This window comes from Fistularia commersonii, chromosome 34 (assembly GCF_037954325.1).
Source record: "Fistularia commersonii isolate RoL2024-O1a breed Wild chromosome 34, RoL_Fcom_v1.0, whole genome shotgun sequence".
NCBI lineage: Eukaryota > Metazoa > Chordata > Actinopteri > Syngnathiformes > Fistulariidae > Fistularia > Fistularia commersonii.
The window spans coordinates 10,333,022-10,354,981 of NC_141317.1; the positions used below are offsets into that span (position 1 = coordinate 10,333,022).

The window sequence follows — 21,960 nt, forward strand, 5'->3', positions numbered from 1 at the left end:
AAAAAAAAAAAAAAAAAAAAAAAAAAAAAGTGTTTTTTCTTTGTTTCTGTGTTTGTTCTCGCCCGGTCAAGGTCCCGTGGAGGGTTGGCCTCGTAGCTGCCAGCGGAAAGCAACGCTTTCAAGGCTGACTTCATTAGACAGACGCTCAGGAGAGGGAGCTTCTAAAAGGCGGCTTTAAAACGTGTCAAGCAACCTGGCACTAGTGTGTGTGTGTGTGTGTGTGTGTGTGTGTGTGTGTGTGTGTGTGTGTGGGATGAGAGTGGGTGGGGGGTTACGGGCGAAGGTGTCATGTTCAGTTTCATCAAGCCGGCGCTCCGATTGTCTTGTGCTGCACAAAGCAGGGCCCCTCAGCAGCAGAAAGGAGGGGCGGAGCTTCCGGACCAGATCTTGTGTTTCCTTCAAGGATGAGATGTTTGCGTCTTCAGCGCACGAGCAGGAAACACATTCTGGAGCGGCAGCCACCTGCCAGCGCCATGCAGACGCTGCAAAACAACCGTTTAGATGTTTTGAAATGGAAAGAAAAGGCCTGAATGAACGCTCGGATCCTCGTCCTGCGCCGACGTCGTGGTGTTTAAAGGGCCGGGAGGCGACGGGAAGATCCTGAGATGTTGGGGGACGTGGAGAACACGGGACGAAGCCAGGAGGTCGAAATCAGATGCCACCATGGAGAGGACGGTTCTGCAAAACTGGGTTACATGGTCTGTTTGGGCTGCGACCTTCAGGGGTCACCACGGCCAATCAGCTGCCTCCGTCCGTCCACCTCCTCTCTGTGCTTCCTCTGGAACCCCTTCAACTTCAGCTCCAACTTCACCGCTCCAAATATGTCGTCGGCATCTAGCATGCCATCCTGGTCCTGCTCTGCTGCCTCCCTTCTTCTCCTCAGAAACCTGGTTGCTCCACCTGCACTCCGTCAAAATGCTCTTTTCAGACTTTTTTTTTAGGTTTTTAGCTGCATGAAGGTGTGCAGAGGGAAGCTTTTATGGGTCCTGACCTTTTTACGGCTCAGATGGAAACACAATTACAGACACGTTTAGATTCACGTTTATGCGGCTGCTCTGTTTTCACATCCATCCATCCATCCATCCATCCATCCATCCATCCATCCATCCATCCATCCATCCATCCATCCATCATCCATCCATCCATCCATCATTCTATTAATCATCCATCATCCATCCATCCATCCATCCATCATCCATCCATCCATCCATCCATCATTCTATTAATCATCTATCCATCCATCCATCCATCCATCCATCCATCCATCCATCCATCATCCATCATTCTATTAATCATCCATCATCCATCCATCCATCCACCCATCCATCATCCATCATTCTATTAATCATCCATCATCCATCCATGTATTCATCCAGCCATCCACTCATCCGTCCATCCATCCATCCATCCATCCATCCATCCATTATTCTATTCATCCTCCATCATCCATCCATCCGTCCGTCCAGCCATCTGTGTTGACTTTTGAGGAAAATCTCATAGCTGCTGAGAAAAGAAGGTGCTGAGAGGTCTAAAAGCGGATGGTAGAAAGTTGTTTTGGTCAAAACTTGTGTTAAAATCCATCCATCCATCCATCATTGCTCCTCCTCCAGTCCCCATTGAAAGGGTTGCCAGTCAATCACAGGCCACAAACAGATATGCAACCGTTCACCTCTCATTCACATCTCCTGTGGAGGCATGAAAATATTCACCCACCCATTCTGGCTTCATGTTTAATTCTTTTTAAAGAATTAATTAGATGTTGGATGCATTAGATGCAAAAAGACAAGTGGAATCCATCTTCCTTTGTCTCCTTGTCTTCTCATCGGAGGGGAAGCGCACTACCACTCCCCGCCACTAGGGGCGCCACACACCCTGAAAACACCCACGCAGACGAACACGCCTTGTGTTTGGACGGCGAGCAGGAGAGCCAGCTGCTCCAGCTCGTGGTCCAAAAACACACTGGCAGTCAACCCTGCCCCTGCACACACACACACACACACACACACACACACACACACACATGCGTTGCCATGTTGCATTTTGAGCTCCTGTTTGACAAGTTCACCCAGACGTGCACATGATCCTCTGCTTTCAGGGTTTGTCAGCAGGGCCACATTTTCATCGAGGTGTGTGTGTGTGTGTGTGTGTGTGTGCTTCAGGGGATGGTCGCCCCACATGGTGATGGTGGGGGTGTGTGTGTGTGTGTGGGGGGGTAACACATGTTTGAGATGGATTGGAGGGGATGAGGAGATGGAGATGTCAGAGGCAGATGTGGGGTCACATCTGCCTCCCACCAGTCCACTGGCTGAATAACTCATGCTCCAGATCCTCTTTATCCAGACATGCTAACAGGTACAAGAGCACACACACACACACACACATGCACGTGAATGCTCAGGCACACACACACACACACACACACACACTCGGCTACAGAAAGAGGGTTATGCCCATCGCTGCTTCAAGAAGCTTAGATGGGCTTTTCTTCCGGGCATGTTGTAATTCTCCTGCCTTTGCTCTGGAATTCTCCTCCTGGCAGCGACGGCTGCTTCCCAGACGGAGGTTCGAACGCTGATGCGAACCAGCGGGCCGGATTCTCCCGTTCCCTGCGCCTCGGGGCCCCCGGCTTCAATTTGTCCGTTTTCACATGAAGGCTCTCGTATGTTCTGGGCGGGATGACGGGTTCAGGGTGCGGTGAAGGCTTTTAGCGGCGCAGAGCAACGAGCGAGTCGCGGTCGCGTCTCTATAACACACCTGAAAGAGAGATTGAGCGGCACCCCATCCCCTCCCCTCCCCGTGACCCCGACTTTGAAAAATGAACGTATTAATTCTGCCGATTCCCCTCCAATACGGTAAACACGCTTCGCCTCCGAGCCCATCGAGTTTGCGCAGCTTCGGCGTTTTCCAAAAGGGTTTGCTGAGCCGGGCTTCCTCCGTGCTGCCGGAGCTTCCGCCTCAAACAAACCGGGTCGGAGACGAGATGCCCACAGGTGTTTTCATGGCAGCTCATGAATCAGCGGCGAGGTGGACATCAGCGCCGACCCGCCTCCTGCACGGAAATACAAAGTCCCGTCCCGCGGCGGCGCTTCTGCACCCCTTCGGCGGCCTCGGACCGACGCCGCTTGTTACCCGTCGCCGCCGTCGACCCCGCCTGAACCAGCGCCGACGTCCTTCCACGGCCCGAAACGCAGCGCGAACGGGATTCAGCGAGTGCGAAATGGATGCGAGGCCCCGCTCCGGTGCCGCCGGCCGCCGCCAGCTGGCGCCGATCCCGGCCCCGAAAAAACCCCGCGTGCTTTGATAGCGGCCGGCCCCCGGCTAGCCAGACATCTGGAAGTTATTATTCAACGGGGCGCGCCGCAAAGCACCCTTTCCATAATGAAACATCATTTTTTGGGGGCCTCCAGCGCCCCTCGCTTTCCGCCTCCCGTGCACGGCGCGCTCGGGAGCCTTCATTCAGCCTCCGTGTTCGCCGCCTCCCCGGATATTAATAGCGGTTGCGTCACCAGGAAAATGCGGCTGAATAGTCAGTCGTTTGACCTTTAATATGTCCGGGCTTTTAATACGGAATCTTGAACTGCATAAATGCGGGAATCATTTGAGGCGCCGAGTCGTGAGAAAGCAGACCATAATATTAAGAGTCGGTCCCGCACACCCACCGCGGGTGTTCGCTCCTCCGTCGGCCAAAACCCCACGCTTCTTTTTGAGCCCGTGTCAATCAATGGGGGCCATTTTTGTAGTTTTTCCTCGTTTTGCGGCCGCAGAACTTCCAAGGGATGTAAAGAGTCTTTTTTCCTTCAGGGGTCGAAAACCACCTTCTCCATCCAACCCTGTTCTCTGGATCCTCCTCTCTCAAAACATCTGCCTTCTATCCTCTCTCACCACGGCCAGAAATCTTCTCTTTGGTCCAAATCCAGCATCTGTCTACCAACATGTTCTCTGTCCATGACCCAACCATCTCTGACCTTCTCTCCAGAACATCTACCATGTGTCGTCCCTCTGATGGACTCATTCCTGATCGTCTCCATCCTGGTCGCTCCCAAAGAGAACCTCAGCATCTTCATCTCTGCCACCTCCAGCTCTGCCTCCTGTCTTTGGGTCGTTGTCAGTGTTTGTAGATCATCTCACCACCGTCTCCTCCACCTTTCCTTTCCTTCTGGCTGATGTTCTTCTATCTCTTCGTACCTCTGACACTTTTCTCCTCCCATTCCAACCTGCTTGAACTTGTTTCCGCATCTCACTCTCCTGCGCTCTGGACTATTGACCAGAAGTGCCTGGAATCCTCCATCTTCTTGATCTCCACCAGGGTTCCTCTCATTCACACGCATATATTCCGTCTTGCTGCAGCTAACCTTCCTTCCTCTCCTTTCCAGAGCAAACCTCCACCTCTCTAGATGTTCCTCCACCTGGTCCCTGCTGAGTCCCTGTCAGTGTTTGCAGATCATCTCACCACCATCTCCTCCACCTTTCCTTTCCACCTGGCCTCCTCCTGGTCTTCTAACCACCCTTTCCGACCCGCTTTAAAAGAGTGAGGAGTGTAAAATCCTCGTCTGGTTCTGAAGAACACCGTCGGCTACGAGGAGCTTCAACACCTGCATGTGAGGTTTGAAGATAATTAGACTTTATTCCTAACTTTGGATTCAGAGCAGCGGAAGAGGAATTTTATTTATTTTTCTTTTATTTCCAGGTGATATTTCCAGGTGGTCTCTACTCACAGGTATCACATCACATCAACTGGAACGGACACGAAAAACATTTAATTCTATGGAAAATACAAACAACACTGGGCAATGGAAATGAGTTTTATGATTTAAGTATGAGGACCGCAGCTGCTTTTGTGTCTTTAAATGTGTCGTGGATGTTTTGGACGCGAGGTGACAGCAGGGATAGGCTCCGCCCCCTGACACACAGGGCTACGGGAAATTAATAAAAACACACAGTTCAACGAAAAACCCTCCCTGACGTCTTTATAAAACCATCACATGTTCGGCCAAACGGGGGCGGCAAAAACTCTTGACTCCGACTCTCGGACACGTCGGCGTGTTCCTCGGGCTCAGATCTGTCGTACAGCCGCCCCGGGATCGAACTTTTTGTTTTTGCACGAGGGCGGCGGCGTCAAAAAAACCAGGCTACGGTTGGGGTCGGACCTCCGGCGGCTCCTGAGCAGACCCCGAGGAGTGCGGGACCCGTGGGGTTTCCGAAGCACAGGATGTTTTCCAATAACAGCTTAGGGCTGAGGGCGCCGGCGCGCTGCCCCCGCGGCGGAGCGATTCGATTACTTTTTAACCACGTGCAATTGCTACTTCTTTCTACTCGGCCGCTCCCCCAACCCTCCCCTGCAAAACCCCGAGGAGTTTTGACCTCATTCTCGGCTGTTGCTATCGCCGAACCGCCGGGGGAAAGAGCGATAGCGACACGAAACTCGAGGGCGATGATTGAAATTTCAAAAGCGTGTTATTTGGGAGCGACTCACCTCATTTTCGTTTCGCCGGAGCGACGGCGGCTCCATCGGCGCCAGCTGCACCACCGTCTTCCAGACGGGAGTGCGCGGGCCGCTCGCCGTCACTTTGAACTGGACCGGCTCCTGCGAGGCGGCGCCCCGGCGCAGGGCCACCACCGAGCCGTCGGCCAGCACGCCGAAGCCGGGGTCGCTGCTCTGGAACGTCACCGCCTGGTTCCCGGCGCAGTCGTCGAACTTCACTGCGGAGGACAAGATGGGAGACGGGATTCAGGAGACGCGTCGGAGCGACCGAACAAAAAGTACCAAAAAGAGATTTTGCAGATCGGCTGAAGAGGCTTCGGCGGTTATCAAGGCTGCGTTCGCGATGCGCCGCCTTATTTTTAACCGCCGTGAAAGAACGCGTGACCCTCGCCGGAGCCGGCGTCTGCACATCTAACAGCCCCGTCATCAAACAGCAATTTCAAGTCGTCTGGTCCAAAATAAGTATACGAGGCTACCGGAGCCTTCAGATTCTGTTTCACCACACAAACACAGGCGTCCCGTGCTGTTATGGCCGCTCGGTCCTACAAAGAATTCGGTTATTTGTTATTTGTTCGGTGAGCCCAGCTGGATATCGACTAATTAGCCGCTAATTAGCGAGACGCTCAAGTCGGATGTCCAAAAATAGAACTCCTATTAATAAACACGTGGTTAAAGAAAATGAGAAATAAAATCATCTGGCACCCCGAGCAGATATTGGCAGGGAAACCGCTGAGAATTGTCGCCTCGCTGGTACAACATAAAGCAAGGACAGCAATCTTCAGATTTCATACTTTTAAACCAGGTGTGCTCGTTAAGATCACCAGACATTGTGTTGTCGGCTCATTTTTTATACGTCTTTTCAACTGATGTAAGGCTTGTTTGCATTATCGGGGCGACATGGGGCGTTCGCTTGTGCGTCTGAAGTCATGATTATCTGAAGAACACCCTCACTGACATAGACCCCATTGCACTCCCACCGGTACCCACCCCGACCCTTCGGCTATTTACAAATCATCCCGCATGCAGACAACGGGTACAGAACCTTCTCCGTCCACAGTGGACCGTACGACACACCGGAGAGGTTGTCGTACACGTGTCAAGCCAGTAGCCGGCGCTGTGAGTCCCATGCGTAGAGACCTTACTGTCTTCTACAGCCACTTTCAAAACATCAACATTGGTGAGCGGAGGAGTAAATGCACGGACTGCTTAGGAGGTAGAGGTTGGAACCACCTGGAGCTACAAGGAGGGTCAATTCCAAGAGGACGTTAGACTGGGACCCGTGGCAGACCAAGCACTCCAGAGTTCTTTCGAGTACTTTGGAGTACTCGAAAGAACTCCAAAGTACTCTGGAGTTTTTCTGAGTACTCTGGAGCTCTTCAGAGTACCCTGGAGTACTCTGGAGTTCTTTGGAGTACCCCAGGGTACTCTGGAGTTCTTTGGAGTGCTCTGGAGTTCTTCAGAGTACCCTGGAGTACCCTGGAGTTCTTTAGAGTACCCTGGAGTACCCTGAAGTTCTTCAGAGTACTCTGGAGTACTTCAGAGTACTCTGGAATTTTTTGGAACACTCTTGAATCCACCGGTGTTGTTTTGGGGAACCCACCCACGCATGGCGACTGACAGCCACTTCAGTCCACATGCCCATGTTGTGTTTCCTCGTCTCCAAGGAGAAAGAGGTGCTTTCAAGTCTTTCCACTCCCACCGTTTTCCGGCGCCGCAAACGCAGTTCTGGTTAAGATGGACGACACACAATTGAAGTTTTACCCCCCAAAAAATGGTCGTCTGGACGGCGCCATGGGAAAGTCCCCGTGGGCCGTTAGAACAGAGGAGGCCTCTCAGATGAGAGGTGAGGCGTCTTCAAGGGATGAAAAAACTCTCTTATGCCCGAATGGATAAAATTAATTAACTTGGGGGTTTTTATCCAGAAGTAGTATTTGGTCTGTGGATGCTGTCGAGGCTCCTGACAAACACGCATTCGCAACAGGCCCATTACCATTTTCCACAAATTAGTTGAAATTAAAAAAAAAGAAGAAGCAAAAAACAAACTTCCACTCACAGACGAAGCATGAATTGACTTTTAATTCAGGACTGCGGGTGATGCCATGCTGTAAGATCTGAGAGTGAGGCTGAGAATCACCGGAAAAGCCCGACACGTACGGAATCGGCCCTTTCAGATGGACCTTCGTGACAAAACAAAATGCCAATCGGGATTCTAATGGTAAACCTTCTGCTAACTGATACGCTTCAAGCCTTTTTAATGTCTGCTTGACTGAAAGGGCAGGGCCAGAAACACAGCTCTAAAATCCTGATATCAAATAGAAAGGAATATGCTGTATTTCTTTGGAAGATGATTGCCAAAGATAGATGTCCACTATGAAGGTATGATCCAGCTCCAGAATGAAGAGGGGTTGATAGTGACACCTGAAGACGTCCCATCCTCACCGTCCTTCCTCGAAGCCCCTGCATCCCTTTGGTGCAGGGAATACAACGTTCAGACCCTTCTTTGTCTTCTTCCTCTTCTTCTTCTTCTTCTTCTTCTTCTTCCTCCTTTGTTTTGGTCATCATACATCAATGATCTCAGCAGGAGCCTCCTCTCTGAGCTCAGAGAAGAGTTGCCAAAGCAAGGCAGCGGCTTCACTCGAACACACTGCTTCACATGGACCCGAGTGAACAAAAAAAGGACCCCCCATCCATCCATCCATCCATCCATCCATCCATCCATCCATCTATCCATCCATCCATCCATCCATCCATCCATCCATCCATCCATCCATCTTCTGCTGCTTATCCAGGGTGGGGTCCGTGCAGCCTTGACCTTCCTGTCCCCGGACGCTCGGTCCAGCTCTTCCGCTGGGAGTTCCGAGGCGTTGGCGGTCCGGAGGAGAGGCCGAGTCCCTCTGGCGTGTCCTGGTTCTCCTCTTGGTGGGACGTGCCCAGAACATCTGACCAGGGTGGCTTCCAGGAGGCGTCCTGAGAGGTCATCCAGCTCCTCTGGACGCAGAGGAGTCCCTGCAGGATGGCCCAGCTCCTGGCCCTTTCTCTCCGAGACACCCCGGACACCCCGGACCCCCTGACAAGGGTGACCTCAGTCCGTGATCAGCTTCTGTCTATCCGTCTCCTCCGAAGCCGACCAGAGGTGAGGCGGGAACGGAGATCCGCCGGTAAATCGTCTCGGCTCCTCCCTCGTCACGACGCTCCCACGCTGAGTCTGCATCGCCGCTGAAGCCGCACCGGTCCAGCTGTCATCTCCATTCCAGACCGATGAGAAAGCTCGACGCTAAGCAGTTAAAAACTTGAGAAAACGCTGATCTGCAGGTGGTCCTGCCATCATCTGGCCGAGGCGGGCACGCCGCCAGCTGTGCGGCCCAACATGTAGCATCGCAAAAGACGAATGCGAGTTCGGAGCTGACCGCCATATAATAATCTCATGCGGTAACTGCTCCCGTGGGGTTATTTATGGAGCACGCCATCGATCCAGACGCAGTAAGACGGGTCATATTTTCACTGGAGGTTTACTTATTAATATTTGTCATTTTGTTTATTACGCCGGGAGAACTTTAGTATGCTAATGAGGTGGACCAAATGTTGGAATTACTTTCCTGCAGAAATAAGTCTGGGTAAACGGAAACCGTTGCCGTCACAGTGAAAAGGGAGCCGCGCATCGGCTCGTGTTTGATTGAACGAAAAAATAATGATGCCAGATTAGATAGCGGACACAGTCGGTCGCTCAACGTGTCAGCCGGTGTGCCATTTATTCTCCATGATTGTGTGCATGTCTTAACAATGACAGGCTGAAACTAACTGCGCCCCGGCGAGGGGGAATGACAGGCTGTGCATGGAGTATCCAGAGGCGCCAGGCCTCGCACCAATTAAAGGGATAGACAGTGTCGATCCCGGCTCGCCGTCAACAGACACGGTCATCAGCCTTAACTCTCTTGGATTTGCATCGTCCGAAGAGAAGTTGAAGAGAAACGGGACAACGGGGCAGCGAGTGAGGCCCGGAGTTACCATGGCAAGTGTCCGTGAGGAAATATGGCGCTTAGGCCTAGAAGCCAGAAGGTTCCCGGTCGTTGGAGGCCTTCCATTGTGGAGACTCCATGTTCCTCAGGGTTCCTCCCAAAGTCCAAGAACATACAGGTGGTTCCCTGGAATCTCCAGGATACGGTCAAGCCACATGTTCCGTCCCCTCCGATCTGCCACCTCTCGGCGACCGTCCGGCCCATCGCTCAACCGGTCTCGGCTCCTCAGTGGTGGAACAAACTCCAGAAAAGGTCAGAACAGAGGGGTTGCTGAACATCTTTCGCCGAGAGCTGAAAACATACCTCTTCTCTAAGCACTACCCTTCTAATAGCACTTAGACCCCAAACCACCCAGAAAAAAAACAAAAGACGATGAAATGAATGTATGCATGTATATGGTTCTGAGGTGGCTACTTGGTTGAGTGGTCACTTCTGACTTCCGACTACTGATGCTTTGGATCTTCAGCGACTGAATTGCACTTTTTGTAAGTCGCTTTGGATAAAAGCGTCTGCCTATGACTGGAATGTCATGTCATGTAATGTAATGGAGACTCGATATTGGCCAGACCAGAAATGTTAACGGCGTCCTGGAAGTTCTCGGTCATCCGAGCCACGGTCTTGGACCGCAAATCTTGGACTTGAATTTCGTCACTTAAGGACGTTTCAAATGAAGAAACTGAAGTCCTGCTGCCACGATGAGAGCGAGGGCGACTGGTTGGATGGAAGAGCAGGTGCTTGCTCGTCTCTGGGAGGTTTCACTGAAAGGATGAAGGGTTGAATGTCTCTCCGGTATACCTGGTCCACTCCAGCCGGTGGAGTGCCCGGTAAGCGGCATCGATAATGAATGACGGAATACCGACGTATGGGAACGCGCTTGAACCCGGTGCGATAACAACAGATTACCAACCCGGATCAAAAATTAAAAGTAGGTCACTTTTTAGCCGTCACCCAGCGAGAGCTCCTTTGTCACAGGGAACACTTCCAGTGGTGATGGAGGGGCTCCAAATATGTCAAGGATCCATCAGGATGCATTAGAGCTCCTCCAGCTGACGCCGACGCGATGGGCGACGGACTGCAAGTTAGCCATTTCGCCTCCGTCGGCGGCCGCGGTCGCGAGCGACATTTTCCACGCGCCGATAAAAACCCCCTCTCTGGAAGCACATATGACAAACGGCAGCGATCGTTCTGACAGGCGTTTCGGAGACTCTGAAAAGCACGTGTTTTTCATGTGAAAAGACAGGATAAAGAAAACTAGCACGTCTTTGCACGCTCCTGTGGTAGCAGCTAGCATGAAAATAGCATCCCCTGGAAAAGCCTGTGATTTTAATCGGCGCGGAGACGGTTTTTCCGCGAGCCGGTTCTCCGTTCGGCGTTAGCGAGCCCCGGCTCCTCTTCACCCCCTGCTTTTCTAATTAAACTCCCTGCCTCGTGTGCGGCGCGATGACGAGGGGAGCGAGGGCGCGGCGAAAAAAAGAGCGAGGGTGGCGAGCTGTCGTGATAAGCGTTGAGGGGGAGGCGAGAAAGGGATACGTTCATGGCGGAGGGAGCGATGAGGGATGGCAACCCGTGAGATGGCGAAACGATGAAGGATATTAAAAGAAACCGGGGAAAGAAGAAGATTCCAGTTCACGGCGCGGCGCGTCAACCTACAAAACGGCGGCGAGGAGGCCCCGCCCACATCTCAGCACCCATTGAGGACACCAGAGAGGGAGGTGACAGAGCAGGGAGATGAAGAAGAGGAGAAGAAGGAGGAGGAGGGTCGGGGTCCTGGCGCCGGAACCCCGACTCGGTAAACTGGCTCCCCCTCACTCGGCCGCATTGGAATGGATGCGATGCTCAGATGGCTGTTTAAACAGGTTAATTGGGCCGGCCTCCCGAGAGATCGGGGCAGATGGATGGATGGATAGAACCAGAGAGTGCAAAAAAAAAAAAAAAAAAAGAGAGGGAGGGATGGAAAGACGGGGCGGGTGTGTGTGTGCAGATGGATGGCGAGAAACGAGAATGGCCGCTGATTAGAGGCGCCGTGGGGAACGTGCCGTCTAATCAGAGTGGACCGGTTGCTCTACATCCAGCCTGGCCTTCAGCGAGCGACTAAACATAGCCAGGTCCACCGTCCTTTACCGATTATATAAAAGAGGGGAAGGAGGGAAACAAAACTTATGATGGAAGGGTATTTAAAGTTACATTACAACGCCATCAGAAGGGCCGGATGGTCGAAGCCCATCAGGGAGGTGGGCTCATCCCTTCTTTGTGCTCAGTCACACACACAACAATGACCGGGGCCCATTGTGTGTGTGTGTGTGTGTGTGTGTGTGTGTGCGCGCATCAACTCATGAATCATGTGCTTTTTTCATGCTATTTTCTGGGTATTAAAAAAACACAACAGATGCAGATTGTCAGCGCTTGTGGCCCATCGGGGCATCTCAGGCGGACGCCGTCCGGCACGCCGTGACGTCTCCGCGGGGACCGAGACCGTCCTTTCTGACGGCGCCGGCACATTAGTGTGAAACTCCCGTGATACCGGATAACTTCGACCTCGGCTTTCACGCGGTGACCCTCCGTGCACGGAGCGTCTCCGAAGCCACGCCCATCATCACGGAGATGCCTCCAAATTGGATGGAGACGATCACTCAGAACATTCCCTCATCGATCCGCGCCAGGCCTCCTCCCCGAGGCTTAAACCAATTTAATATACCGTTTGCATAATAAGCAGACGCGTCAATGCAAAGCCGCTCGGGTTTTTCATTCATTAATCGGACCGATTTATCCCAGGTGATGTTTTATCCATACGGCCTTCGCTGTGACGAGCCGGCGCTCACGTCCACGTTCATCCCTTCATTCACCGCTGATCCTGCGACGTGATCGTCCCTCTGTCCATCGCAGGGACGCCTTCAACCGCTCACCCTCTCATTCACACGTCAGATAGTCGTACCGCCATCCGTGCCTTCGTTCACGCGTCCATACAGAGACGTCGCAACGCACCGGGGCGACTGAACCTGGTGAAATAATAATAATAATAACTGAATGAATGAATGGATGAATCTTCTGTTGACTCTGTGGAAAGAAGAGCTTCTTCTCTTCCATGTGAATCATGTGAGGCGCTTTTCCTCCGATCGGCATTTCTGATCGGTCGGTTTTTCTCCAGGGGGTCCCGTCGATCCTGGGGTGTTTCTGTGTGTGCAGCTACGGACCTGATTCACACACACACACACACACACACACCAAATGACCCACTACGGAAAGGCCGTACGTCCAAGTGCTCGAACCGTCGCTCTTCATCCCCGCCCGCCTCTGAAGACTCGCGCTTGTTCCGTTTCCCAATTAATTGAATTTAACGTTCATTTCCGTCTTCTTTGAGTCCGCTTTGTGTGTTTGTGGTGAGATATGAAGGGTATGGAAAAAAAAAAAAGAAAAACAGGAAACTGACGGAGACGGGGGCCAGACAGCCAGGACGAGAATGGAGAAGGAGAGAAAATCGAGTCTTTTGGCAATTAGGGCTGGCTTTAGTGGTGATTAGGAGAGGAGGCAGTGAAAGAGAGAGAGAGAGAGAGAGAGAGAGAAAGAGAGAGAGAGAGAGAGAGAAAGAGAGAGAGAGAAAGAGGGATTTGGCAAAAGAAATCCTCTCCCTGGAAGAGAAAAAGCCCTTTGTAGAAAAGAGGCGGGGAAGAAATCGCAGAAGGAAAGTCAGCACAAACTTCCACAAACTTTAACGGCAAATCATGGCGGAAGGGTTCACGGTGGAGCCCAGCCACCGTACACACACACACACACACACACACACACACACACACACACACACACGTTAAATCCTAAGCCTCAGGTTTGCCAAGTCCTCTGGATCAATAGTGAACAAAGTCAGTGATGATTTGATAACACAGTGTATCCTATATATATATATAGAAGTGCGTGTGTGTGTGTGTGTGTGTGTGTGTGTGTGTGTGTGTATGTTCCCCAGAGTCTTGGCCTTTACTTGCTATCAACTTGACCGAGTGTGTTGCTGCAGAATGCCAGAGGCCCTGCAGCCGGAGACCTGATACCGTCTGACTGGAATTAGTGGCGATGGCGAGCGATGAGTGAGCGAATGTGTGTGTGTGTGTGTGTGTGTGTGTGTGTGTGTGTGTGTGTGTGTGTGTGAGTGAGTGTGTAATGATCTTGTGCTCCCCAGATTGCTCGTGGCTCTGGCTGTCTAACTATTATCGAGGGCACGGTAACGGTCACAGGACAAAATAAGACCGAGAATCTACGACCGTTGTTTGCTTGTTTGCAGGACGAGGCTGCTAACATTAGCTAGCATCGCCATCTGGGCTAGCAGTTTGATCATGCTAACTTAGCCGCTAAGAACGAGGCACTAGCAGAAATATGACAACAGCCTCCGGAGCCATAAAGCTGGGTTTTAATAGTTTCCCCTCGTTTTTAAAATCGACCGAACTTCAAATCGTCCCGATCCGACCGACGAACTGCGACGGTCCTCGTAAAGACGGGATAAAAATATGTCCGCGTTCCGTATAAAACAGTTTGGTAAAGGCCGTAAAAACAACAACAAAGCTTTCATTGCCGCCTTCATTCCAGCGTTTGCCTCCAGGCGTCAAATATTCTTCTAATAAAGAAAAAAAATCATTTTCATACCGCTTACCCCGGCTCCCTCCAGGAAGTAAACAGCGGAGAATGGCTTCGCCTCCCCTGAAAACCACCCGACCCCCCCGCCGCCCCCCCCCCCCCCGTCCCCCCGTCCCCCCGACCCCGGAGGCAAACAGGCCACATTTCTGATCTAATCAACATCTCTCCGCCAAAAGTTTAACAAAAGGCTCTGCTCCTCCGGTGGGAGGGGGGTCGCTGCAGAAACCGGAGACCGACCCCCCTCCCGTTTCCACCCGCGGCCTACGAACCGTGGAAAAACACACATGTAATTACAGCCTCTCTGCGGGGGGCCGAGGACGCGACCCCCCGATCCTTTTCCTGTATTAGGCAGCCCGGCTCTTCACGCAAAGATGGCCGCCTGGGAGGAAAAGGCGCAATGTTCAGAGAGGCGGGACAAATATTGGGATGTTTACATTTGAAATGGACTCTGGAGCAAAGGGGAGTCGGGAAATCAGAGCGTAAACACGTGGCTCGATAAACGGCTGCATCTCGTCTGATAAACACAGGCGGACGCAGGACGCCGGAGAACCCCGGAGGATCCCGAAGGATCCCGAAGGATCCCGAAGGATCCCGAAGGATCCGGACGCCGCACGAGGAGAGCGTGGAGACGCCGCACGGAACGGCCCTCCTGTGGGAACCCGAGCCAGGACCTTCTGGCTGCGGCGAGGAAAAGCGAGCGTGTCGTACTTACATTTAAAAATGAATCATCAAAGTGAGAAACATTCCCCCCGGCGGTTCCCCGCAAGAAAAGGCGCCGCCATCGGCTCGGTTCGTCTGAGCGCGCCGATAAATCATGCGGCGGGAGCGCGTTTGCGTCTAAAATCCTTCTCCAGTCATTAATCCCCCCAAAATATTTAATGAATCTCTCAGCGCCCCGGGTATTAATGTAGGCCCCTGGCCAACGGGGGAACATTAAACCCTCGCACCTGCACACTCATTTATTTTTTACCTCCAAGACAGCGGCGCGCTCACTTAAGGAAAGATAAATAAATAAAAACGACTGATCAAAAGTTGATCAAAGACTAGTTTCTGGGAGAGAAAAAAAAAAAAAAAAGCTAAAAAATGGCATCCTCCGGCTGGTCTAAGACAAATATAAACTGCTGAGTGTGGGAGGAGGCGCCGCCGCGCTCTCAGCTAAATGAGTTGCAGATTTGTCGAGCTGTCAATCACCAGATTGGGATTTGCAACCTGCAGAATGTCTGACTGCTTTGCTTCTGGAAGCCTCTATATATATTTATATATATATTTATATATACACACATGTATGTGTGTGTGTGTGTGTGTGTGTGTTGGAGAGAGTTTGTTTACAGAATTGTGTAGGTGTGTTCTAAACCTCCAAGCTAGCATATGGTGTCATGGAGCCAGCTAAAGGAGAAACATTAGTCACAGATGATTACTAACACAGTCCTGGGGGCGTGTGTGTGTGTGTGTGTGTGTGTGTGTGTGTGTGTGTGTGTGTGTCCGTACACAGTGTTATTCCATAATGCGGTGGCGCCGAGGCTCCTTGTGGTCTGAATGAAGAACCTTTGCACAGAAGTGACTGATGGGTTTTAAAACTGTCAACTAAATGTTTTTTTAGGGCGTGTAGACAATAACAGGGCATAACCCCCAAGAATGACCAGGCTTTTCTTTGTTTTTTTTCCAATACACACACACACACACACACACACACACACACACACATCGGTGAGCTGGTGTGAAAGAATGTGTCTCCCGTGGCTCCAAAGTGTACAGTACAGAATCCTTCACTGCAGCTCTTGATAAGAGCTCTGCTCTGATAGGGGCTGTCAGGTGAAGCCCATTGGCTCGCACTCGCAGATGGCCTAAATCACAAAAGAAGGCACGAAGATGTGTGTTCACACACACACACACACACCCACAGAGGCTCCCAGAGGTACTAAATACCCCATCCTGCTTCCTGGCTCTGAAACAAATCCTGCGGTGCAGGGACAGAACTCCTTTCAAACAAATCCACAGATCCCCTTTGCGTGTCTGCAAGGGAAGCACGGTGAAGCCCATCCATCCGTCCATCAGGTCATTATCAATACGTCCATCCTGCAGGCGGGGTGGAGGGCGGGAGAAGAAGACCTCATTAGAGAAATCAAACCCTCTCGTTCACACCTCTGGACAACGGAGGGTCTCCGTGAACCTCCTGCGGAACCCTGAGGGATCCAACCGAGGACCTTCTTGTTGTCATGAGATAAGCTGGGATTTGTCACGAAGAAGTCTTGCGCGACATGTGGTCTTCAGCTTCCGTCCACGTCCACGAGAAACCTTAAAATGCACCTGCGCTCATATCTACTGTCCGCGTATGCGTTTGCTTTGCCGGTGGCATTTGTTTATGCGGGTGGAAATAAATTAGCAGCGCTAGCAGGCTGCTCTGACAAACCCCGCTAATGAGAGCGTCCTCAGGAGCCTTCCAGGCCACAGAGAAGAAGAAGAAAAAAGAAACGGGGCCTATGATCATCTGTTCGGCTTGGAAGACGGTACGGATGGGGAAAAAAAAAAATGGCCGAAAGAACAGCAAAAGGCCCGCGCAATTAGACCGCACCATCTGCGCAAGACGCGCTCGCACATAATTAAAAGTAAGGACGGTTGCTATGTAAGCAAACAGCAAATGAAGTTTTTGCAGAGTTTTGCTCAATCTCCACGGCGACGCGGCCAGCTTTGAATGAGGAGAGCCTTCATGGCTCTTTAGCGCCATACGGCGATGCGACGGCGTGGAGGCTCCCACCCTCTGATGATGCGGCGGCCGCTGAAGGTCTGGAATATGAATGACGGCAGGTGCCGAGCGTGTCGGTATGTTTGGGATCCAGGGGGACGGAGGGGAAGAACATGGCGACTCCGCACAGAAAGGCCTCGGGGGATCCGTCCGGGGATCTCCTCACCGCCCGCGGTCGCGGAGACGCGATCCTGGCATATCTGTCAATCCGCTAAATCGCAATTATCACCCGACATTAGGAGCCCTCCGCAAACCCCGTCCATCATCCGTGGCGGAACCCCGGCGCTCCTTCCGTTCCAGCCTCCGCCGGAGTGCGAAGCTTTGCGGCGAGAGTGACACGCCGGCCACGGGATCACCTCATTAGAGGCGGTGGGCGTCTGCTCCCTGACAAGCTAGGGGTTTGACTGCGCCGCGCTCGCAGAATAACGAGCACGTATAACCTCTCGGGGCCGATATCGGGAACGCCGCCTCCAGGGACCGGGAACGGACGCCGACGCCGGCGAGAATCTCCCGCTTTTCCAATTTCCGTTGCAGGCCGGGGGTTCGGAGGGAATAAAAGCGAAGTGTATTTATTTCTAGAAACTGGATGGAGTGAGGTGATGGTAGGAGGTGCTGAGGCTCATTGAGAGGTAATTTTAAAAGCCGCAGACGGACGGAGCCTTCTGTCCGTCCTCTACCTTCGTTCCATCACGGATAATCCGTATCCTGCGCTGCAGCTGCCAGCGGGACACCAACAGTCATCACATCATCTCCTCACTTTCAACCGTCCACCCTCTTAGTGACACGCTTGGACAATCAGGTCTCCAGTGAACCTCCAGGAACCGAAGGCCGACCCTCAGCGTTCGTCTCCTGTAGGCTCTTGGCAGAGCAGTTCCAGCAGGGGTCACGGGAGGGCGGTGTTGCGCAGAACGCTCAAGAAGATGAAGAAGAAGACGACGACATGGCGTCGGCAGAGGAACTCTGTCCGCCTGCCGCCGTGAAATCGATGTCTACGCGTTTCGTCGGCAGCTCCTCCAACACCGCGGCGCCGCGAAGCCTGCGTGGTACCTGAGCAGGTCGGTCACCTGAGCGTAGACGAGCCCCAAGGCCCGTCGGAGAGGGAAAAAAGGGGTTTCACATCAGCGGAGTGTAATTTCAGACCTGGATGCATCATGTCGCCTCCCAGCGTAATGAATAACAGCTCAACAATTCAATTAATTTCAATTCTACTTAATCATTCGGTGCCGATTCATGCCAGAAGTTACCTCTGGGCACCTTTTTTTTTTTAAATTCTCACTGTTTCCAGAACGCACTCTTCGTTCCGCCGACATCAATCGTCGCTTCCGAACAATCCGAGGGGTTAAAAACCTGAAGCAGCTTCTTGTTTGTGCTGAGTGCGAAACTCCGCTCCGGTAAACAACTACCAGTCAGAAGATTTCGCCGGATTTGTGTTTGAAATCAGAACGAGAGATCAAACGCACCACAGTTAAGGAGATCATATGTTATTCATGCAATTAAATGTCTGTGAAAATGCTGGGAGCAACGTCTGAGCTCCCGTGGCCTTCTCAGACCCCCTGGTGCTGCCGCCGTTTGGATTTTCACCCCCAGCTCCCTCCGTCAGCTGCACCTCTACAAGTCGCTCTTCAGTGATCTGTTACTGGTTCATGTGGTCACACGGTGAAGGGTTTAGTGGCTCCACCTCACAGCCAGAAGGTCCCTGCTTGGATTTCCACAGGGGAAGTTCTGCATGGGGTTCCTCAGGGTTCTCCGGGTTCCTCCCACCATCCAAACACATGCAGGAGCTTCACAGGAGACCCCAAGTTGTCTGGACGCGTGACGAATCCCAGCCCCTCCGACACCCCGATTCATTCATTCGTTCGTTTGGAGCGAACCCGAGCCACCCCGCTAACGGCTAGCGTAGCGTCTGATTCGTAGCTTCTGATTCTGCTCTGCTCGACAGCGATGTTTCCTCCGTGCTGCCGTGGAGATGAACTCCCACCTCACGGCGGCAACAATTAGACCGTCGTAGAGCCGGAGAGGCGTTTCCAAACATTAACCTCACAAAACAAGCTTCTTTAGAAACAGGGCTGAGCGAGGCAATTATCACGTGTCTTTCTGCGCAATTAAGGAGGGCAGCGCTCCGTCGGCGGCGTCTTAGCTACGGGTTAGCAGAGGCCGTCCGCGCCGAGTCACGCTAATTACAAAGGCAGGCTAAACATCAACAAGCGTGCAGACCGTACTCTTTGACTTTGGCTACATGACTAGCTTGACCTCCTTCTCTCTTACAAACAACAACAAAAAAAAAAAAACAACTCGCTAATTATTTTGCTCTCTTTGTGCAGAAACAGTCAGAGACGTGGCGTGTTCTTGTAATCCCCAAAGACGACGGCGGGGAGTAAAAAGGTAGAATAGGAGCCGGGGGAAAAAAAAAATCCTTGTTTTTTAGATTTTTTTCTGTGTTTTCTCACATGATACGTCCCCGCCTCCAGCCCCAGGGCTACTTGTTACGGGGAGGAGTGGCGGGGAGCGGGTGGGTGTTACCGCCGGGGATAATGACACATTTTGTTTCCAAAGCTCTATCTCCGGGCAGAAGAGGGAGGAGGAAGATTGCCGGACGACGCGATGGATGAATAAGCCACGCAGCCGCATGCTGGTAGAAGGCGCGTTCCTCGAGTTTGCGGGCGGCGGACCTGGTCCAAGATGACAAGATATTTGAGGTCGGCGTGAAAAGAAATGAGAAATAGTCCGTTTAATATGTGGACTCCAGAGAGCCGGCTGCTGCCAGACGTCATAAAGGGAAGGAACGGCGCTCTGTGATCAGGCAGAGACAGAAACCGACACAAATATATATATATAAAAAAAAGAAAAAAAACATCAAATAAATTAGCGCGGCTAATTATCGCCGCTGTTTAACATGGCGGGGTTTTGATTGGGCCTCGTTTATCCCGGGTCCTGCCGGAATGTTGATTTGCCGGCGCCGCCGCCCACGCTGTGCGTCCGACACCCGGCGGATGCTTTAGTTATGACTAAAGCGGTAAAAGACCACACTTAATGGGGAGGATTTGTAAACAGCGGAGCAGTGGGACGGGGATACCTGCAAGGATGAGAAAGCCCAGAATAACACCAGGCTTTTAACAATCCCGACTTTAAATATGATCCAGAATAATCTTTTGCACGTGCGGCCCGAACCCCTCGAAGAAGCGACCGGCTGAAGGTGGGTTCCAGGAAGTAGCCTCCTTCGGAGGAACCTCCTCGTCGTGCGTTCCCACAGGCGGCGAGGGACCAGAAGAAGAAGAAGAGGACATGGACACCATGGAGGCGGAAGCTGCCACATGGAATAAGAACGGTGGACCATCGCTTGGTGGAGGTGCTTCTATCTTCTCCCTGCGCCGCTTCGCCGGGTGAAGAACCCCGTTAGAGCCACACTGATCGTGGTCCAAAATGCAGACGTTCCTCTGCGAGCCCTGGAACCCCTCAGAGGAGCAGCGGGACAGAAGAGCTTGGACCTCCTGGTTGCTCCATTTCTCAGCGCTTCTGTCCATTTTGTCCAAAGAAAACATCTGAGCAGCGACCAGGAGAGCTTTTACAAATGGTGCTCCTCCATCCAGAAGAAATATCTGGAGCTGGGCGGGGCTCATAACACCACCGATAGATGGTTCTAGAAGCTGAGGTTCCTCCTCTGCATGGACACGTGAAAAAACAGCCCAGTTCCTGAGAAGAAACGACAAGAAGTTGCTGCGGCGTGAATGTGAACGAATATCTCGAGGAAGGTGGCGTCCGAAAGCGCTGCCATTTAACAAATGCTTGTTTTTTGGGCGGTTTCTTTACGTCGCCGTGGCTTTTTTCCCGTCCGCCGTCAGACGACTGATGAAGGAGAAGCGAAAAGAAACCGGACTCTCCGGCAGCTCAGAGGAGCCAGACTTTACTGCTGACTCAGCCGTCGCGGGCCGAGTCCTCCGTGCACGGCGGCGGTCGGGGAGGTGGAATCCATCATTATTAGTTGTGTTTCATTCGGATGAACTCGGGTTTGATGACCCGGCGTTGGGTCCCGCACCACCAGCCTCCTCGCCGTCATCGCCGTCCCCGCAGGATCTGAGCTGAGCTTCACAAGATGGCGTCCGCCGAGCTTCCACGGGTCGGACGCCGCATTCTGACGTTCCCCCCCCCGACGGCGTCCACGGCCGAGGTGGGTAATTTATTTCTACAAAGGGCCACATGAGAAACGTCCATGGCGTTGAGGATGGCTTAAACTCATTTCTGCTCCGGATGAATTCTGCCTCGTTGGAAAAGGCGGTAGATGACGGATCCTGATTAGCTGCTGCTGGTTATCACAATAATAAAATAATAAGGGATACAAACCGAATCAGTCATTCCATCGGTGTTCTCAGAACCCCCACAAACACTTAAAAGGTCTTCAGCAGCGTGCTAAAGATATGAAATGGATCGACTTTATGTAAAAAGCGCTTTTAATTAGTGTTATATGATAGCATGTTACAGCTGCAGACGCTCCTTAGTAAAGTGTCAGCTTGTTTCTCTGGTGATGTCGTGGGATGCGGCGGAAGTCGCCTTGGAAGCTGCGTGTCTCGGCGCGCAAAGCTTTAGAAAAATACCCTTGGCGGTTTTGCGGTTTTGTTTGTGAAATATCTGACTAGCTTCATCAGAAGTCTTTGTATCCTCCCCCGTGTTTGGTCAAGTAACGACCATTCAAATTGTAATCCTTATGCTCCGTTTCACCTTTGGCTTCTGCGAATAAATATTCAGCGATCCGCGTCTTGTTGAAGACGCGGCGTTCGGCATCGGCGTCTTCTTTTTGCCGCGAGCCGACATTTGGAGGGGTTAACCGGCGAGCGTCGAACGTCTCGGCTCTCGCACCCACGTCACGGATATACATGTGTACGGCCTCTTTAAAATAAAGATTTCTAAATGAAAGCAACACGCTTGAATAAATGTATTTTTCGTTCGCGTCTTGATTGATGTGGCTCGGGGGCCGTAAACGCGCCGGACTCCCATCGCGCCGTCGGCGGGAGAAGCTCACCTTCGTCCTCCAGGTAAAACCCTCCATGCTCTTTGCCTGCATCAGACTCCCACTCTCATTTATTCTCCAGTTTATTCTTTCTCCATTG

General features: G+C 52.2%; 1 protein-coding gene across 1 annotated transcript in view; it reads right to left on the bottom strand.

Annotated features, from left to right (window-relative positions):
• The window catches only part of LOC147214581 (cadherin-4-like), a 227,971-nt gene that overhangs the window by 75,849 nt on the left and 130,162 nt on the right, over positions 1-21,960 (bottom strand). Inside the window, exon 4 of the mRNA XM_086141303.1 lies at positions 5,474-5,700. Coding sequence (XP_085997429.1) covers positions 5,474-5,700 — 227 coding nt within the window. The remainder of the gene's footprint in view (positions 1-5,473; positions 5,701-21,960) is intronic.